The sequence below is a fragment of the Centruroides sculpturatus genome, unplaced genomic scaffold (genome assembly GCF_000671375.1).
Source record: "Centruroides sculpturatus isolate CEXI.00-Female unplaced genomic scaffold, Cexi_2.0 scaffold1648, whole genome shotgun sequence".
Taxonomy (NCBI): domain Eukaryota; kingdom Metazoa; phylum Arthropoda; class Arachnida; order Scorpiones; family Buthidae; genus Centruroides; species Centruroides sculpturatus.
In genome coordinates, this window is record NW_019385831.1 from 70,457 (window position 1) to 85,478 (window position 15,022).

Sequence of the window (15,022 nt, forward strand, 5' to 3'; positions counted from 1 at the left end):
TGTCGACATTCACCGGTGTAAGTGAGAAATAATGATATTTAGCAAATATTTCATACATACACGAAACGACTGTGTGAATGCTGACATTCACCGAAGAATCTCAACATTTTCCAGATATTGGTCTTTCACAGTAACATATATGTAAGTATTTGTTATTCTCCATCACTAACCCATGCAACACTCATCTTTCACAAAATAGTATTGATAAAATCTGTATGTTGAGGTTTTCCCAGACCACTGCTCAGGCCTGATGTAATATATTATATAAAAGGGCAATTCAACTTCAGTCTAGAATTTCAGCAATGGCAATGGATATGTTACATAGTGCCAATTTAGGTTTCTTTCTCTAGGTACTCCCTTTCATATGCTAACACTTCTCCCATCATTTTGGCAATGATGCTATGCTTGCAGAATAGAAGTCTTTTTCTAGTGTTAGACCCACTGCATGACAAACTGAAAGGTTCACTCAGAATTCTGAGTGAAATATTTGTCTCTAAAGCTTCCTTCAAAGACCCAAATAGGTGATAATCACACAGTGGCAGATCCAAAAAATTTCAATCCTACTTGCAGCTACACCTAGACCAAAACTACCACCACATAAAATCACAAATCACATTTACATAATAGTAAACAATTAAAAATTGTAAACTTGGCAGTCATCATAATTTATGTAAAAAATGTGTAGTAAATTATGGCATATGCCAAATTTATAATTTTTAATTGTTTACTATATATATTATATAAAATTTTAAATAATACAATCTTAATGTAAAAAAACAATAAACACATAAAAATTNGACGCCCGTTACTAAACTATTTTTAGGGTCAGACAGGACCGCTATCGTTCCGTCATTACGGACTTTTTAGTCGCCATTTTATTTATTTCGTCACAGTAGAAGTTTTATTTATTTTATTTGCAAAAAATAAATATAAAAATAACTGAATGTGTGGCACTTGTTTGTTATGTGCCTATCACTATACAAATAACTTTCAGTTGACTGATATTTTATTTAACATGTAAAAATTAAAATGTATGTAGTACATTCACTGTGTAAAAGCTTCATGTGAGGTTTAAAAAAGTACATACAAAGTTAATCTAACTATAGCAAAAAATAAATATAAAAATCAGTGAATGTGTGGCACTTGTTTGTTATGTGCCTATCACTATACAAATAACTTTCAGTTGACTGATATTTTATTTAACTTACCTTGTTCAATAATTCAGTTTTCTACTTATATAAATCAAAAAGTTGTTTGAAATGATAATTATTTAGGCATTTAAAGAATGAATCTCTTCATCTAAATTTGAATGTATTTTTATGTTTCATGAATTCTTATTTATGTACACACTCCCAAAATTAAATCCCATGTAAATCATATCCACTCATTAAATCCACATTTCACTAATTTTATATGGTATAATGATTAATACTCCAATACTATAATTTATATACAGTAATACCCTGAACTTACGCAATAGGTGGGACCGAGCGATAACCACGTAAGTCAAATTCGCGTAAGTTGGGATATAATTTCGCAATTTGTGTAAAATCCAAGTCAGGTGTATGTAAGCTAATAAATGTTTTTGTTAATCTTATCTCGTCTCTTGATTCGGTCACGGTTACAAGAAATCACCATATAGAGTCTCTCAAGTCTCTGTAGATATAACAAACACAGAAATAAATAACACAAAATAAATTGCAGCTATGTGTCGATTCCGCATGATATGTCCGAACATGTAAGCTGAACTATGTGGGGGATGTGGAGGGAGTGAGTAATCAAGAGTTGCATGGCACTCAAACAAAAGACGAATCGACAAGATTTGAAAATCGTGTAACTCCAGGTTCGCATAAGTCGGGGTAGTGTAAGTCAAGGTATTACTGTATTAAACTCTACAATCTTAAAAAGTTTAAAAAATATTAAGAATTCAATTTCAAGAAATAGCTTTAATGTAATTTTCTTTTTAAATAAATAAATAAATAAAAAGATAAATGCTATTTACAAAAGTTATCTATATTACATACTGCTTGAACAGATCCAAAATAGGATTCTAAATATTTTGATGCTCGTTGTTCCTCTTCTTTTAATTTTTGATCTGCATATCTCATATAATTTTGTACACCATTAGCCTCTAAAATTTGTGGTGCTTTTGCTCGATAAAATGATTCTGTAGCCTCAATATAAGCTTTCTCAAAATTCTCTCGATAAATCTGAAGTTTATCTTCAGTATTTGAACAGAGATTTACTGTAATATTCAAAAACAAATTTACTTTGAATTATTTCAATCTTTTTAATCAACATTATTCTACAGTTATATATTTATTACTATTTTAGAATTTAAAAATAAAATAATATTAAATTCAGTACCTATGAAAGATTTTTTAAGACTCAGTTTTACTAATTTTGGAATTTAAAAAAAACTGAAAAATAATTTTTGTTAATATGCTAAAAACATCTTATCTAACAATGAAATAAAATAGATGACAATATGTATATTAAAAATAAAATAAATTTTTAAAAATATAATAATATATTTCAATTAATTTTATTACATAAAAATATATACTGTAATCTAGTATATAATAATAATAATAATTTATGTTAATTTATGTTAATAATAATAATTTATGTATTTTAGTTTCTCTTTTAATGTACTAACTGAAAAAAGCATTTTGTTTTATCTTTCTGTAACTACAAAAATATAAAGCATAACTGACATCTTAAATATATAATCCATAGAATAATAATTTGGAGAAGAGTTAATTCTTTTGTGTGCAATAATGTATACAGTAGAGCATCATTTATCCAAAAGAATTCCAGTTGGCAAATTTAAATTTTCCCTAGTGCTGTGGCGCTGCAATTTTTGGCTATATCTTGGGCTACTCCAATATTTTTTTTGTTGATGTGTGTGTTTTAGCTGGCAGCACTGGTACTTTTGTGTGGTGTTTTTCTGAGGACTGTGAAACGAATGTTTTTGATACTAGATTAACTTCTAAAGTATCATTTTTTTGTTTTTATATTTTTCAATATATTTACTTTGTTTGTAAAACATAAAGAAATAATTTTTAACGATACAATAGCCACGATTATTATTTTAAAAAGTTTACATTAGGCTTAACATCGATAAAAATTCAACGTGAAGCGACACGAAACGGAGAAAAATTTCAACAAGGGATAGATTAATATATTTTTTTGTACATAATCGGTTATCCGAACAACCCCAGTCCCCAACTGATTCGACGCTCTACTGTATTTATAATCAAGTATCACTCAAAAACTAACTGAAGTAATATGAAAATATTGTAAGCTGCCTCAACTTGCATTTAATATTATTTTGATATATATATATATATATCAAAATAATATATATATATCTTTAGTAGCTGTTACCTGCAGCTTTGCACATGCAGATTTTGCAATTTGATAGAAATAACCCTCCCTTGGTACTTCACTAAGATTCTCAATCATTAGTTGTTACTAATTTGGTAAAATTACTGATTTTTGTTTGTTTCAAACTATGGACTGCTAATGCACCTAAATTCAAGTTTCAAATATTATGAGATTCTGAGATACAATAAATCTGAGTTCAATTTTTTTCGAAACATAAATGACATTATCTGAAAATTCCTAAAGTATAAATATTTACTGAAAAATAGAGTTTCAGTTACCCCAGTACCTCTTTGTAAACCATGTTTGTGGTACTGCCTTTTGGGGCTAAGACTTTTTAAGCCTTAATCCTCTCCCTCTTCCCCTGCAGGAAAATTTCCAAAAATTCCTTCTTAGTGTGCACTCTCATTGCATACCCTACTAAAATGTAGTTAAAAACAAAAAATTGCATCTAAAATAGTACAGTAGAAGCCATTCTTCAGGTTAAGCCTTAATCCTCTCCCTCTCCCCTGCAGAAAAATTTCAAAAATTCCCTTCTTAAAGTGTGCATTTTCATAATGTACACTAAGAAGGGTAACCGGGTAAAGGTAAACCGCTGAACCTAAAGAGTACATAATGTACTCTTTAGGTTCAGCGGTTTGCTCTGGATGATGATGAATCAATCAGTCACTCAGTCAGTCAGGACATGTAATTTTATATATTTACTGTAGATATCTATATTAAATGCAAGTTGCACTGTTTTAATCAAATACAGGAAAAACTTCCTAAAGTAACTTCAACATGCATGATTATCAATTAGTACAACTGAATGAAATGATACTATTTCTCACTTTAATTAAGCAGGTAACTAAGCAATTCTTTTCAATGTAGCTGAAATTGTTTTCCTTGTAGTCTGAGGAAAGAAAAACTTAAACCATGGAAGCTGCAACAGTAACACTGTGAGAGACTCATGATTACAGGAGTGTAGACAAAAGAGAATGTCACAACTAAGGGATTAACTTCAGTCCATGATGGGATCAAGAGCCAGTTTAAGAAAACTTGAACTGACTTTGATCACATGATGGATGGCAAAAACATTTTGTTTGACAGAGCCTAATAAGAAAAGAAGTGTAGAATTAGAAAAATTTTGATAAGCTAATCAGCACCTATTGCAAATTGTATGAGAAAATGAAATTAACAATACTGATCAAATAACTTTAATTAATTTGCAAAATAGTATATTTATATTTATGCAATTATTTTTTTATTAATTTTAATGTAAAAACAACTCCAAGTTCTTTAAAAATAACAAAAAATAAATTGCTTTGCACGTCCATCTTTATTTACAAATTACTCTCTAGCACTTTCAGCAACCAAGTTCATCATCCTTGACTTTTAATGACTAACTATAATTAGGTCTCAACAGAAAGAAAATTAAATACAGTACTGTACGTAGTTTTTAAAATCACTGATATAGTTTCAATATGGCCCTGGGGGTCGCCAAAAGTTTTAAACTTGTAAAGGGGTCGCATATTCAAGAAGGTTGAAAAACACTGCTCTAATTAGTATCCTGTCAGTTCTCATACTGCATGTTTTTGTTGATGTGATTATATGCCTTTTCAGTTGGATGTTGCTTGCGCCAAATGTCACAAATGATGATATTGTGGTATTCATCAGCTTTCTGAGGGGTCTGCTGATCTTTCAGAAGTACAGTACTGACTAACTATAATGATAAACTATAATTAAATAAATATATATATACACACACAATCCTGGCAAAAAGTATTTGAACATTGTTTGAAATTTACAGATTTGAGCATTCTAATTTGAATGGAAAAAACCATTAGTTTTAAGAAAAGTGTTTTCATCATTTTCTAAGTGAACAGTGATATTTTACCTGTTTTTGCTTAACCAATGGTCCTAATCAAACAATTTAAAAATGATGTGAGAAAACAAATTATAAAGCTGCTATAAGTTGAAAGACACGGGAGACGTAAAAAAATCCTGTCAGTAGTGGTCACTTTAAAAACACCAGCAAAACTCAAGATTGCCTATTGAAAAAAATATGTTTACAAAATCAAAAAATGTCTTCCAAACAATTAAATGCAAAATGGAAGAAAAATGAAACAAGTGTTTGTGACAGAACAGTAAGAAATAGGAATGATATGGAATTTTCATTTTGTAAAGATAAGGTCAAAATACCAACCAAGAAACAAAAAACAATTATTTAAACTGGGCAAGACAGCACAAAAATTGGACCATAAAAGACTGGAAAAAATATTTAACAGTATTAATAAGACTTTAGTTTGAAATAACATTAACTTAAGTTCAATAAAATGTAACATTATATGTAATAAATTTAATTTTGTTTTATTCGTGATTCCTTCTCTGTACTACCCCATTTCACTTATTTTTAATTATATGTACAATGAACTGCTAATATAAATAAATGAAAGAAACAAAAGTGAAATATTTGAGATCATTTCTAAATTGTATATTTTCAAGTACTCAGAGGGTGTGAAGTGTATGATGGTGTGAGTTATGCAGATGTTTTATTTCCACTCTAGCAACTTTTATAGAATACGTGCCAATGCAAATTATACATCACTGAAAATTATCTGCCCAAAGTTATGGTAATATACTTTAAGCTACATTAATAAAGATATAACTTTCTGAATTAACCACAAGTTATATGTTTAATTAATTAAAATTAATGTAGCTTTCTGAATTATCTAACAAAATGAATAAATAAAAATTTATTAAAATTCTCTATATGTTGGATTTTAAAGTTTAAAAATAATCTTAACAATCATAACAATAAATATTTTTATTAAAAAATTTTACCATATGATTCTCTTACTCCAATTACCAATTGAGAGTCAAATGCTTCACCATTACGTTCCGCATGGACGAGTTTCATGGCACTATTTTGAAGTCGATGTTTAATATTACAAAATATACTCTGATTCCAACTATCCAACATAAGCTGAAACATTTAAATTAATTATATATTACATTTAATTAATATAATATTAATGAAAGAATTATATAGTAATGTTAAATCAATGGAAATGTATTAAGTGGTTTAATTGTCATTGACAACATTAGTTGGCAAAAAAAGTTTTTTATTTCCTGTAAAACTTAGAATTCTTATGATCTTGATATTGATGACTCCAAATATAACAACCAAATTGCTTTATCACTTACCAATGATAAGAGAGAAAGATTTAACTCAATATAGTAGACCCCCCTATAAAAACGGGTTCATATAGTTCAGATTCCTATATGATAGCGAAAAAAATTGCGACCATATTTGTATAAACACGCTAAAAGAGACTTGTATAATTCAGTAAAACGTCATCGCTGACTCGCGTCACAACAGGATTGGTCGAATCTAGACCAATAACAGATATTGCACAAACCGTTGAGTTTAAAAGAGCAGTGGACTTACTAAAAACCATTTATTATTTAATGTCCATAAAAATCATATTTATATTAATGATGTCTCCAAAGATCAGCAAAGTTTTCGCAGAAAACTAATTTATCAGGAAGCACGCGAGCACTATTAGATGCACCGCTCCATGACGAAAACAAGCTTAAGCAATGTCGTTGTCGAATGGTGCACACTCAGTAAGTAATCCTACAATTTTTTGTTTATAGCATAGTTTATATGGATTATTTCCAAAAAATTATACTTATTTTGGAAATGTTGAGTCAAATTAGTCTAGAATAGATTAATTTTACGGAAGAAAACCTTTCAAACAGCTGTAGTCCGTAAACTGCATCCGTGCTGAGCTGTGATTGGCTCATGTATTTAAGGACATGTAGAAAATGAATTTCATAAAAACCAGAATGTATCTACCATGTTATAGGGGGGGTCGACTGTAATTACATTTGTAATAAAAAAGATAGTGGATTCTGGTTAACTATGGCACATCAAGGCTAGAACATTTTGTCCTAATTAAGCAGTTGCTTAATTATGAAAAGTTTACAAAGTTAAAAAAAAATAGCAAAATACAATTTATTGGGAAAAAAAAACTTAAATTCTGGAACAAAAGTGGTACAGATTAGAGAAATTTATGCTAAAAGCAGCTTCAATTGAATATATTGAAGAAACATTAACTGCTTCATTCACTTCAATAATGTAGTTTATACCAGTTTTCCACAATAGTGTCGTTATGTGATTCATTATTTTTTTAAATACACAAGACAGACTTCTTTGAAGAGCTGATTAAGTGCTAGAATATTTACTAATACGGAAAAGAATATCATCATCTACATAACGTTGAGTATACAACCAAGAACTACTGAAATCTCAAATGATCATCCACAAGATACCACAGATGTTGTGAGAGAGCATCATTCTGCAGGTGACCACGTACAACAGATATTCTCAAGAAAATTCCAAAGAGAAAAATTACCATACTTTATCAGTGAAGCACAGTGTCAATCCAACAAACAAACAAAACTGAATCATGGTCATAATTTCAGCCTATTTAATATTCTGAAAAGAGGTCTTAAAAAACTATCTTCAATGTTCAGAAAAGCAGAAAGTGCAATTTCCTTAACATTCAAGACTTTTTCAATATGAAAAACAAAACTGTATAAAGCAAATCATTACTTACTTACTTTATGCAATTTTGTTTTTCAAATTGCCAGTTTGCTTATCAACCTAGCAAATGTAAATTGCCAGGTTGATAAGCAAACTGGAAGAAATGGAAAAGGAAATGCTTCAAACAAGCATTCCTCAGATACCTATCAAGTATGATTACAATTACTGAAAACAAATTAAAACAAATGCTTAAAACTGTTTAAATTCCAGCAAAGAAAACAAAGAAAATGATCTAATTTTTTCTTTCAATGAAGATAGCATAATGTGTCACATGGCTCTATTAACATTATAAATCTAAGTCTACACTCAGCAGAAGGCTTTTCTTTTTTTTTATTATAGTAATAGATGACACATTATACATTGCACAGCTTTTGCTGAAATACCTGACAAGGTAAGAGATAATTTCACGTAGTGCCACCGAACTTAATCAAGTCACTAAATTTAAATAATTACAGATAAAGAGATAATAATAAATAATTCAGGAAAATTTGTAATAAAGTTTAATTTTTAATTTTCTTGTGTACTCTACTTTGTTAATAAATCTTAATGCTTAGTTTTTTTGTTATTCAGTATCAAAATTATCTATAATCTAAAATTTGAGATTAAAAATAGGATTAACTTAAGATAATTTTTTTAATTACAGAATTAATTGCAATTAAATTTTTAATCATTTAACAGTTAAAAATATTTCATGACTTTTTTCCCTCTTTTATGCACTTTATTTCTGTTGTGCAAAAAATGTTTAATTTATAATAGAAAGTTTAAATCAGGTATAACGATATAACAAGGCACAATATAATGAAGGCTACTGTATAAACGTTTATTTATCAGTTTAAAAAGTAAAATTTTTACTCTTCTTTTAATAATAATAATAATAATAATAATAATTTCAAACCTTTCTAACTATACTTTCTTCATTTTGTCCTTTCTTTTGGACAGAAGCAGATTTACCAGCTAATGTAGCTTCTAATTGACCAAATGGCATAGGTAAGTAATTACACTGAGTAAAAAATTTTCTCCATTCAGCAATATAAGCTTTAAGAAGAGCTTGATCTTCTTGATGAGCCAAAACCCTCTAAATATCATATTAAAATAAACTTTATTTTAAATTAAAATTTTTCATTACTACAAAACTGATTAAAACAAATTATCTTTATAATGATTTAATATTATAAATAATTTAAATAAAATTTATTTGCTATATAACACTTCAATAACAAACTATAAAAATTTATGCTAGTTTGAATTACTTCAAATATACATTTTCACAGTAAATTTAAATAAAATTAACTAAATATAATGGTACCTTATACTTCAAACAAATCTAACTTCAAATATTCCAGAGTTTAAACATTAAATTCAAGAAAAAGTCAACCCATAGTTCAAATGATGCTACTGTGTTTGAATTGCATGTGCAGTGAAAGCATCTTTTGCTTTATGCTCATGTGCTTTCAGTGCTTTATTTTTGGTGTGTTTGGTTATATATGTAACCCTACCTATTCATAGCATTCGAGAAGAGTGTGAAAGGAACAAAGCCTAAGTTGAAGGTTGCAATATCAACAATTGAGATGAAAAAGAAACTTATTGCAAAGCATGAAAGCAATAAGTTCCTTTTTCACTTGTAGATAAGATGCAAAGTTGACAATATGCACTATTCTTAGGAATAGCAAAACAATAAAAGCAGCAAATATGGCTAAAGGTATGACAATGTTGACCTCTGAAAGAGCATATATTAGTGAGGAGAAGGAAAAATTCTTCCTAGTGTTGCTAAATGAGTAAGCTGGTAATATCATCTCTGGGAGGATTATTTGTGAGAAATCAAAGCAACCTGCATAGTGACCTTAAGAACTGGAACATCACCACTTCTTAGTAAATTAAAGTAAATGCAATTTTTATTTTATACAGTACTTATGTATTTATTTATTCTTTTCATGTTTTAATTTGTTACTTAAGGTAAAAATAATACAATTAAATACCCTAAGTTAATCGAAATGGATATTCTTTGGGATCTGGAAAAGGATAAATTTACCTTTCCATTATTTCTAATGGAAAAATTGATTCATACTTCAAACAGCCTACTGGAAGAATTAAATTTGTTTGAAATACAAAACACCACTTGTGATCACTTTATTTGTAATCTTGTTACTTCCTATTTACTTTGCCAAACATTTTAACTTTATAAAGTTTAGATGTTATCTTAATCATAACAAGAAACATTTAAATGATTTCTCCATGATTTAAATGCAAAAATCAATGTGCTTTACTACCAAAAATAGCAAGTGATGAAACAAAAGTATAACTTGAAAATAATAATATAAGAAATTTGGCAATGCTGTAAGTCATACTTCTACATCATGAGTTGACCATATTTGCTGCACTGTCAGCTAGATTATTATTTTTCAGGTCCACGTATGCAGACTCAGATTCAGTGAGTCTAATTTTTACTTGACTCTATATTCAATCTAAAACTTGATGAATTTGAATCCAAATTTTAAATATGTTAATTAATAACCATAAAAGAATTGAATTTTGTCAATTTTTTCTATTTGTACTTGTTCATCATTAGTAATAATGCTCAGTTTATTGTCATACAGTATCTACATTTCTACCATTACATACAATATTGAGTTTGGTTCAGTTAATTACTAACTTTATGTTAAAATATAAAAAAGTGTTATATTCCCAATTTAAAACATTTATTATCCAAGATTAAAATTCAATGAATAAAAATTATTATTCACTTTCTTGTATATATATATATATAAATGGACGTGTGTGTCCCTATATTTCACTTTTCAGCCAAAACTACACATCGCACACGAATGGTGTTTGTATGTGGAGGTAGCCCCAAGTCTCCATTCGTGCACTATGGTGGTTGCGTCTCGATAGCTATAAGGCTGCGGGAAATATGGGCTTGAAAGTGATTGAAAGTGGAAGATTTTCTATTTCAATTTTAAAAATTTTCAAATTTGAATTCGTATTCAAATTTAAATTCGAATTGGTTCGATTATAGAACGATTGTAAACATTCCAGAAAATTGATCAAATTGAAAACAGTTCATTTGACTGGATGTAAAAATTCTCTAATTAGTCTGGAAACGGGGGACCTAATTCTTGCATTCTGTGAAAACGGGTAAGATTGGCTATAATGTAATTATCTTAATCTTCACTATCGTTATGTTTTGCCCATAAATAAAAACTCAGCGAAGCAGGTCCTTGCAGCTAGTTTAAAATAAAAATTAACAAATAAGCTTATACTAATTATCTATGCTGAAACAGAAGTAAAACAGAAACTAAATGAATAATTTGTTATCTCTACTAGGTGCTTATACAGACACGTGGCAATTTTGTCATCAACTTTTATTCGGGATTTTTTATCCGCTGAGGCGTATTTCGAGCTCAAGCCCCTCTTCCGTCAGCATTACCTCCTGGGATATATTGTAGCATGACAATTGAAAATACATCATATTTTTTAATTTTTTAATTTGATTTAAACTTTTTGTGAATAAAGGATATTCTCCATACACTAAACATCTCAAAGATACACTTTCTTTCAAATTAGAATAGGTAATTTAGAGGCTTCTCAAATCCCTGTTCTCACTCCTAACATTTCCCAAAGCACAATTTACATATTGGTCTATTGCACAATAAACATTTTCTATACTTCAGAAATTAATTCATTATAACAATATAATGTACCATTTACTTCCTGGCTATCTTTTACAGGTTGTAAAAGATAGCCAGGAAGTAAATGGTACATTATATTGTTATAATGAATTAATTTCTGAAGTATAGAAAATGTTTATTGTGCAATAGACCAATATGTAAATTGTGCTTTGGGAAATGTTAGGAGTGAGAACAGGGATTTGAGAAGCCTCTAAATCGAATAGGTAATTTGAAAGTTAATGAGAGAATTGCCAAGTGTCTGTATAAGCACCTAGTAGTGATAACAAATTATTCAAATAAACGAAGATACAGTTTCAGAATATATTACAGAAACTAAATGATTTAGCTTATTTAAGAAGCAGGCTTCTTAAATAAGCTAAATCATTCATATTTTTCAATAAATTGTTTGTGGAAAAATATTTATGGTATTTAGTTTCTGTAAGCTAATATGTGTGAGAGTGATTGTGTTGTGAACATCACATGTGGGATAGTAGTTTGCCCAGACTTATTCTTCTAGCCCTCATATCATATACTATCAATTATATATCTTTCTTTTTTAATTTTTGAATTATCAAATGCTATAAAAAAAAGGGGTCAATAATAATCTTTACTACATTAAAGCCAAATGACTGCTGTATTAAATACGGCTATATTACTACTACTATTAATAATTAAATACAGAATAATTTGGCCTAGAGTTAGGTATTAGGCATCATTTCTTATTAAATTAATCTGGCAGTCATTTGGCTTTAATATGACTATTGAGCCAAAGTTTATTTATAAATATTTACTACAATAAATAACACAAATGAATGGCTTATTTGTTTCTGTTATGTTACTGTAATAATTATTATTAATAACATAACTTTTCCATATGTTTATAGTGATCAATAAAATATTTAAAGAAATAAAAAGCATTCCAGAAATGAAAAATAAGAGCAATCAAAAAAGTAATGTTATTTTTTTCTGAATATTGTTTGTAGAAAACAGGAAATTTAAATTTTGCCTATTATTGCTGTCACCATGATGCTGTCAAAATGAATATATCATTAAAAAAAAAAAATACTGTTGTAATTGATAGAAAATTTTTATATAACATCTGAGTTTTTACTTTCTAGTTGTTATATACAGGGTGTCCATAAAGTCCATGTGCAATTTTAAAAATTTGTAACTTTATTAGTACAGTGTGTGATTGGTTAACAAACAGTTTGGTTAACGAACAAATCGGATAATGAACACTTTCACGAAAGATTTTTATGTTTGGACAATGAACACATGATTGGATAACGAACATCTCACACAACAAACACAAGAAGCAACATAAAATAATGAATACTGATTGGTCTTCCTTGTCTTCAGACAACAATTCGAATCTTTTTGGAGTGCGGGAGACATCAACATCAACGCACAACCCTATATATACTGATTGGATAGTATTCCTCCAAACTTTGAAACTCTCCCTTGTAATTCCAGCCTTTTATTTTTCCAACAGAAACAATTTTTTATAGTATTCATGAGATTGTTGGGCAGGCACTCATTAAGTTTTGCATCGTTTTTTTATTTTCAAAAGGTGAGAGTATAATAGCAAAGGTAGAGAGTGGGCAGATGTCTGATATCTGTTGTTGCTGGGCAGTATGGCTTGAACAGGTCTACAGTAGGCTGCAGTTCAATCTTATTTAAGAAAGATACTGTATTATCAACAAGGCTCAAGCAGCTTAAGGAGTAACAAAAATTACATCTGAGAAATAAAGAATATCGAAGAGTTCATAATGAAACCTGAAACGGACCTGACAACAGAAGAATGCCAAGAACTCTTAAACTTAAACCAAGAAACTCGGCAAGATATGTTTTCTTCTGAAAAAGAGAATTAATGTCGATATTTGCCATTAAACATTTTTTTGAAGAAGTGGGATGATGTCAGAACAACGGTCTTAGAATGGCATCCAAACCAGGTTGAGGTTAATAGGCTTAGGGATCTCTACAATTACAATGCTATTAATTACTTCTGAAAAATCTTGAAGAAGAGAGAAAAGTAATCGACATTAGCCATATTCTTTAACACCCATAAACAGAAAAAACGGAAAAAACATGACTAATAAAAATGAAAGACAGTGTATATATGTATTTTTACTATTACATATAAATAAACGTAGTAATAAAATATTTATTTTTTTATTTTTTCGGGTCTCCAGAACAAATTAATCAAATTCACATAAAAACCTATGGTAAATCGATAATCAGTTAATGAACAATTCAGATAGCAAACAAGATCTTGGAACAGATTATGTTCATTAACTGATCACCCACTGTATTTATGATAGAAAAAACATCTGTAAAAAATATTAGAAAGCTTAATGTACCTAGTTTAAAGTGAAAATTATTTAGTAACAAATGTTGTTAGAGATTGGAAGAGGTAGACCATTTTCTTGGCATACAATCCAGCAAATGTAATACTTAAAAGAATACAAATGGAATGACTGTTCAAATTTACTCATACATGACATCATTGTACAGAATAATTCAAATTAGTACAGCTAAGTAGAAAACCTGCTTCTGTATATTGTGACTGAAACTTTCTTAACTCTATTAGAACATTCTTTCCAGATATAACCTGATGAAGATCTGTTGAATCACACTAAAAATGTTTGCTTTAATTAAATATTTTCTGTTTGTGCTGAAATTAAAACGTATGAAGTTATTTTCAGTCTAGAATAGCTGTCACATATCCCAACAGAAAAGGGTGGATGGCCAAGTGGTTAGAGGTGGCAGCCTACCACTCTGAGGGATCCAGGATCAAATCAGGACAGGTTGAAAAATCCCAAGAATTTTTCAGGAAAAGGGCCACCCATATATGTTAAACCCAGTCTCTCACCACCCAGCTGTCCCATTGTGGGCAAATTGTCCAAACCCATAATGGACTTAAAAGAAAAAGTGTTTGCAGGGCAGAAAAATACAACACTTTGTGTACTGTAGATTTTAGTATTTTTAACTGTTATGAAGCTTGTCTTATTAATTTACTAGGTAATTGCATAAAAGCATCAAACTGTATCCATTGATATCAAAAACAAATAAACATTTTGTCAGTCCTTTTCCCTTTCTTACCAAATCCAATTTCAAAAAACTTTTCCATCCATTATTTACTAAGCTGTATGACTGAAGGATTCCAACTATATTTGGCTCTAAACATTTTATGCAAAGACATAAGATATTTTGTTTCTGTCATCAAACAACACTCTTGTACAGATGACCTCTGGAATGAATAAATGTAGTAGTGCTACTAGCAGCAACAATGGCAAACTTAACTCACTGAGTTTAAAACTATAATTGTATAAAATTATTATAAGAAAACTGATGAAAGATTCAACTTTATAAAATTAAG

The 15,022-nt window shown here is 29.2% G+C and overlaps 1 protein-coding gene across 1 annotated transcript in view; it reads right to left on the minus strand.

The window, feature by feature from the left end:
* Positions 1–15,022, minus strand: part of LOC111642398 (cullin-5-like) — a 42,642-nt gene that overhangs the window by 5,667 nt on the left and 21,953 nt on the right. Inside the window, exons 4-6 of the mRNA XM_023388747.1 lie at positions 8,874–9,053; positions 6,211–6,352; positions 2,025–2,245 (exon numbers count right to left, since the gene is read on the minus strand). Coding sequence (XP_023244515.1) covers positions 2,025–2,245; positions 6,211–6,352; positions 8,874–9,053 — 543 coding nt within the window. The remainder of the gene's footprint in view (positions 1–2,024; positions 2,246–6,210; positions 6,353–8,873; positions 9,054–15,022) is intronic.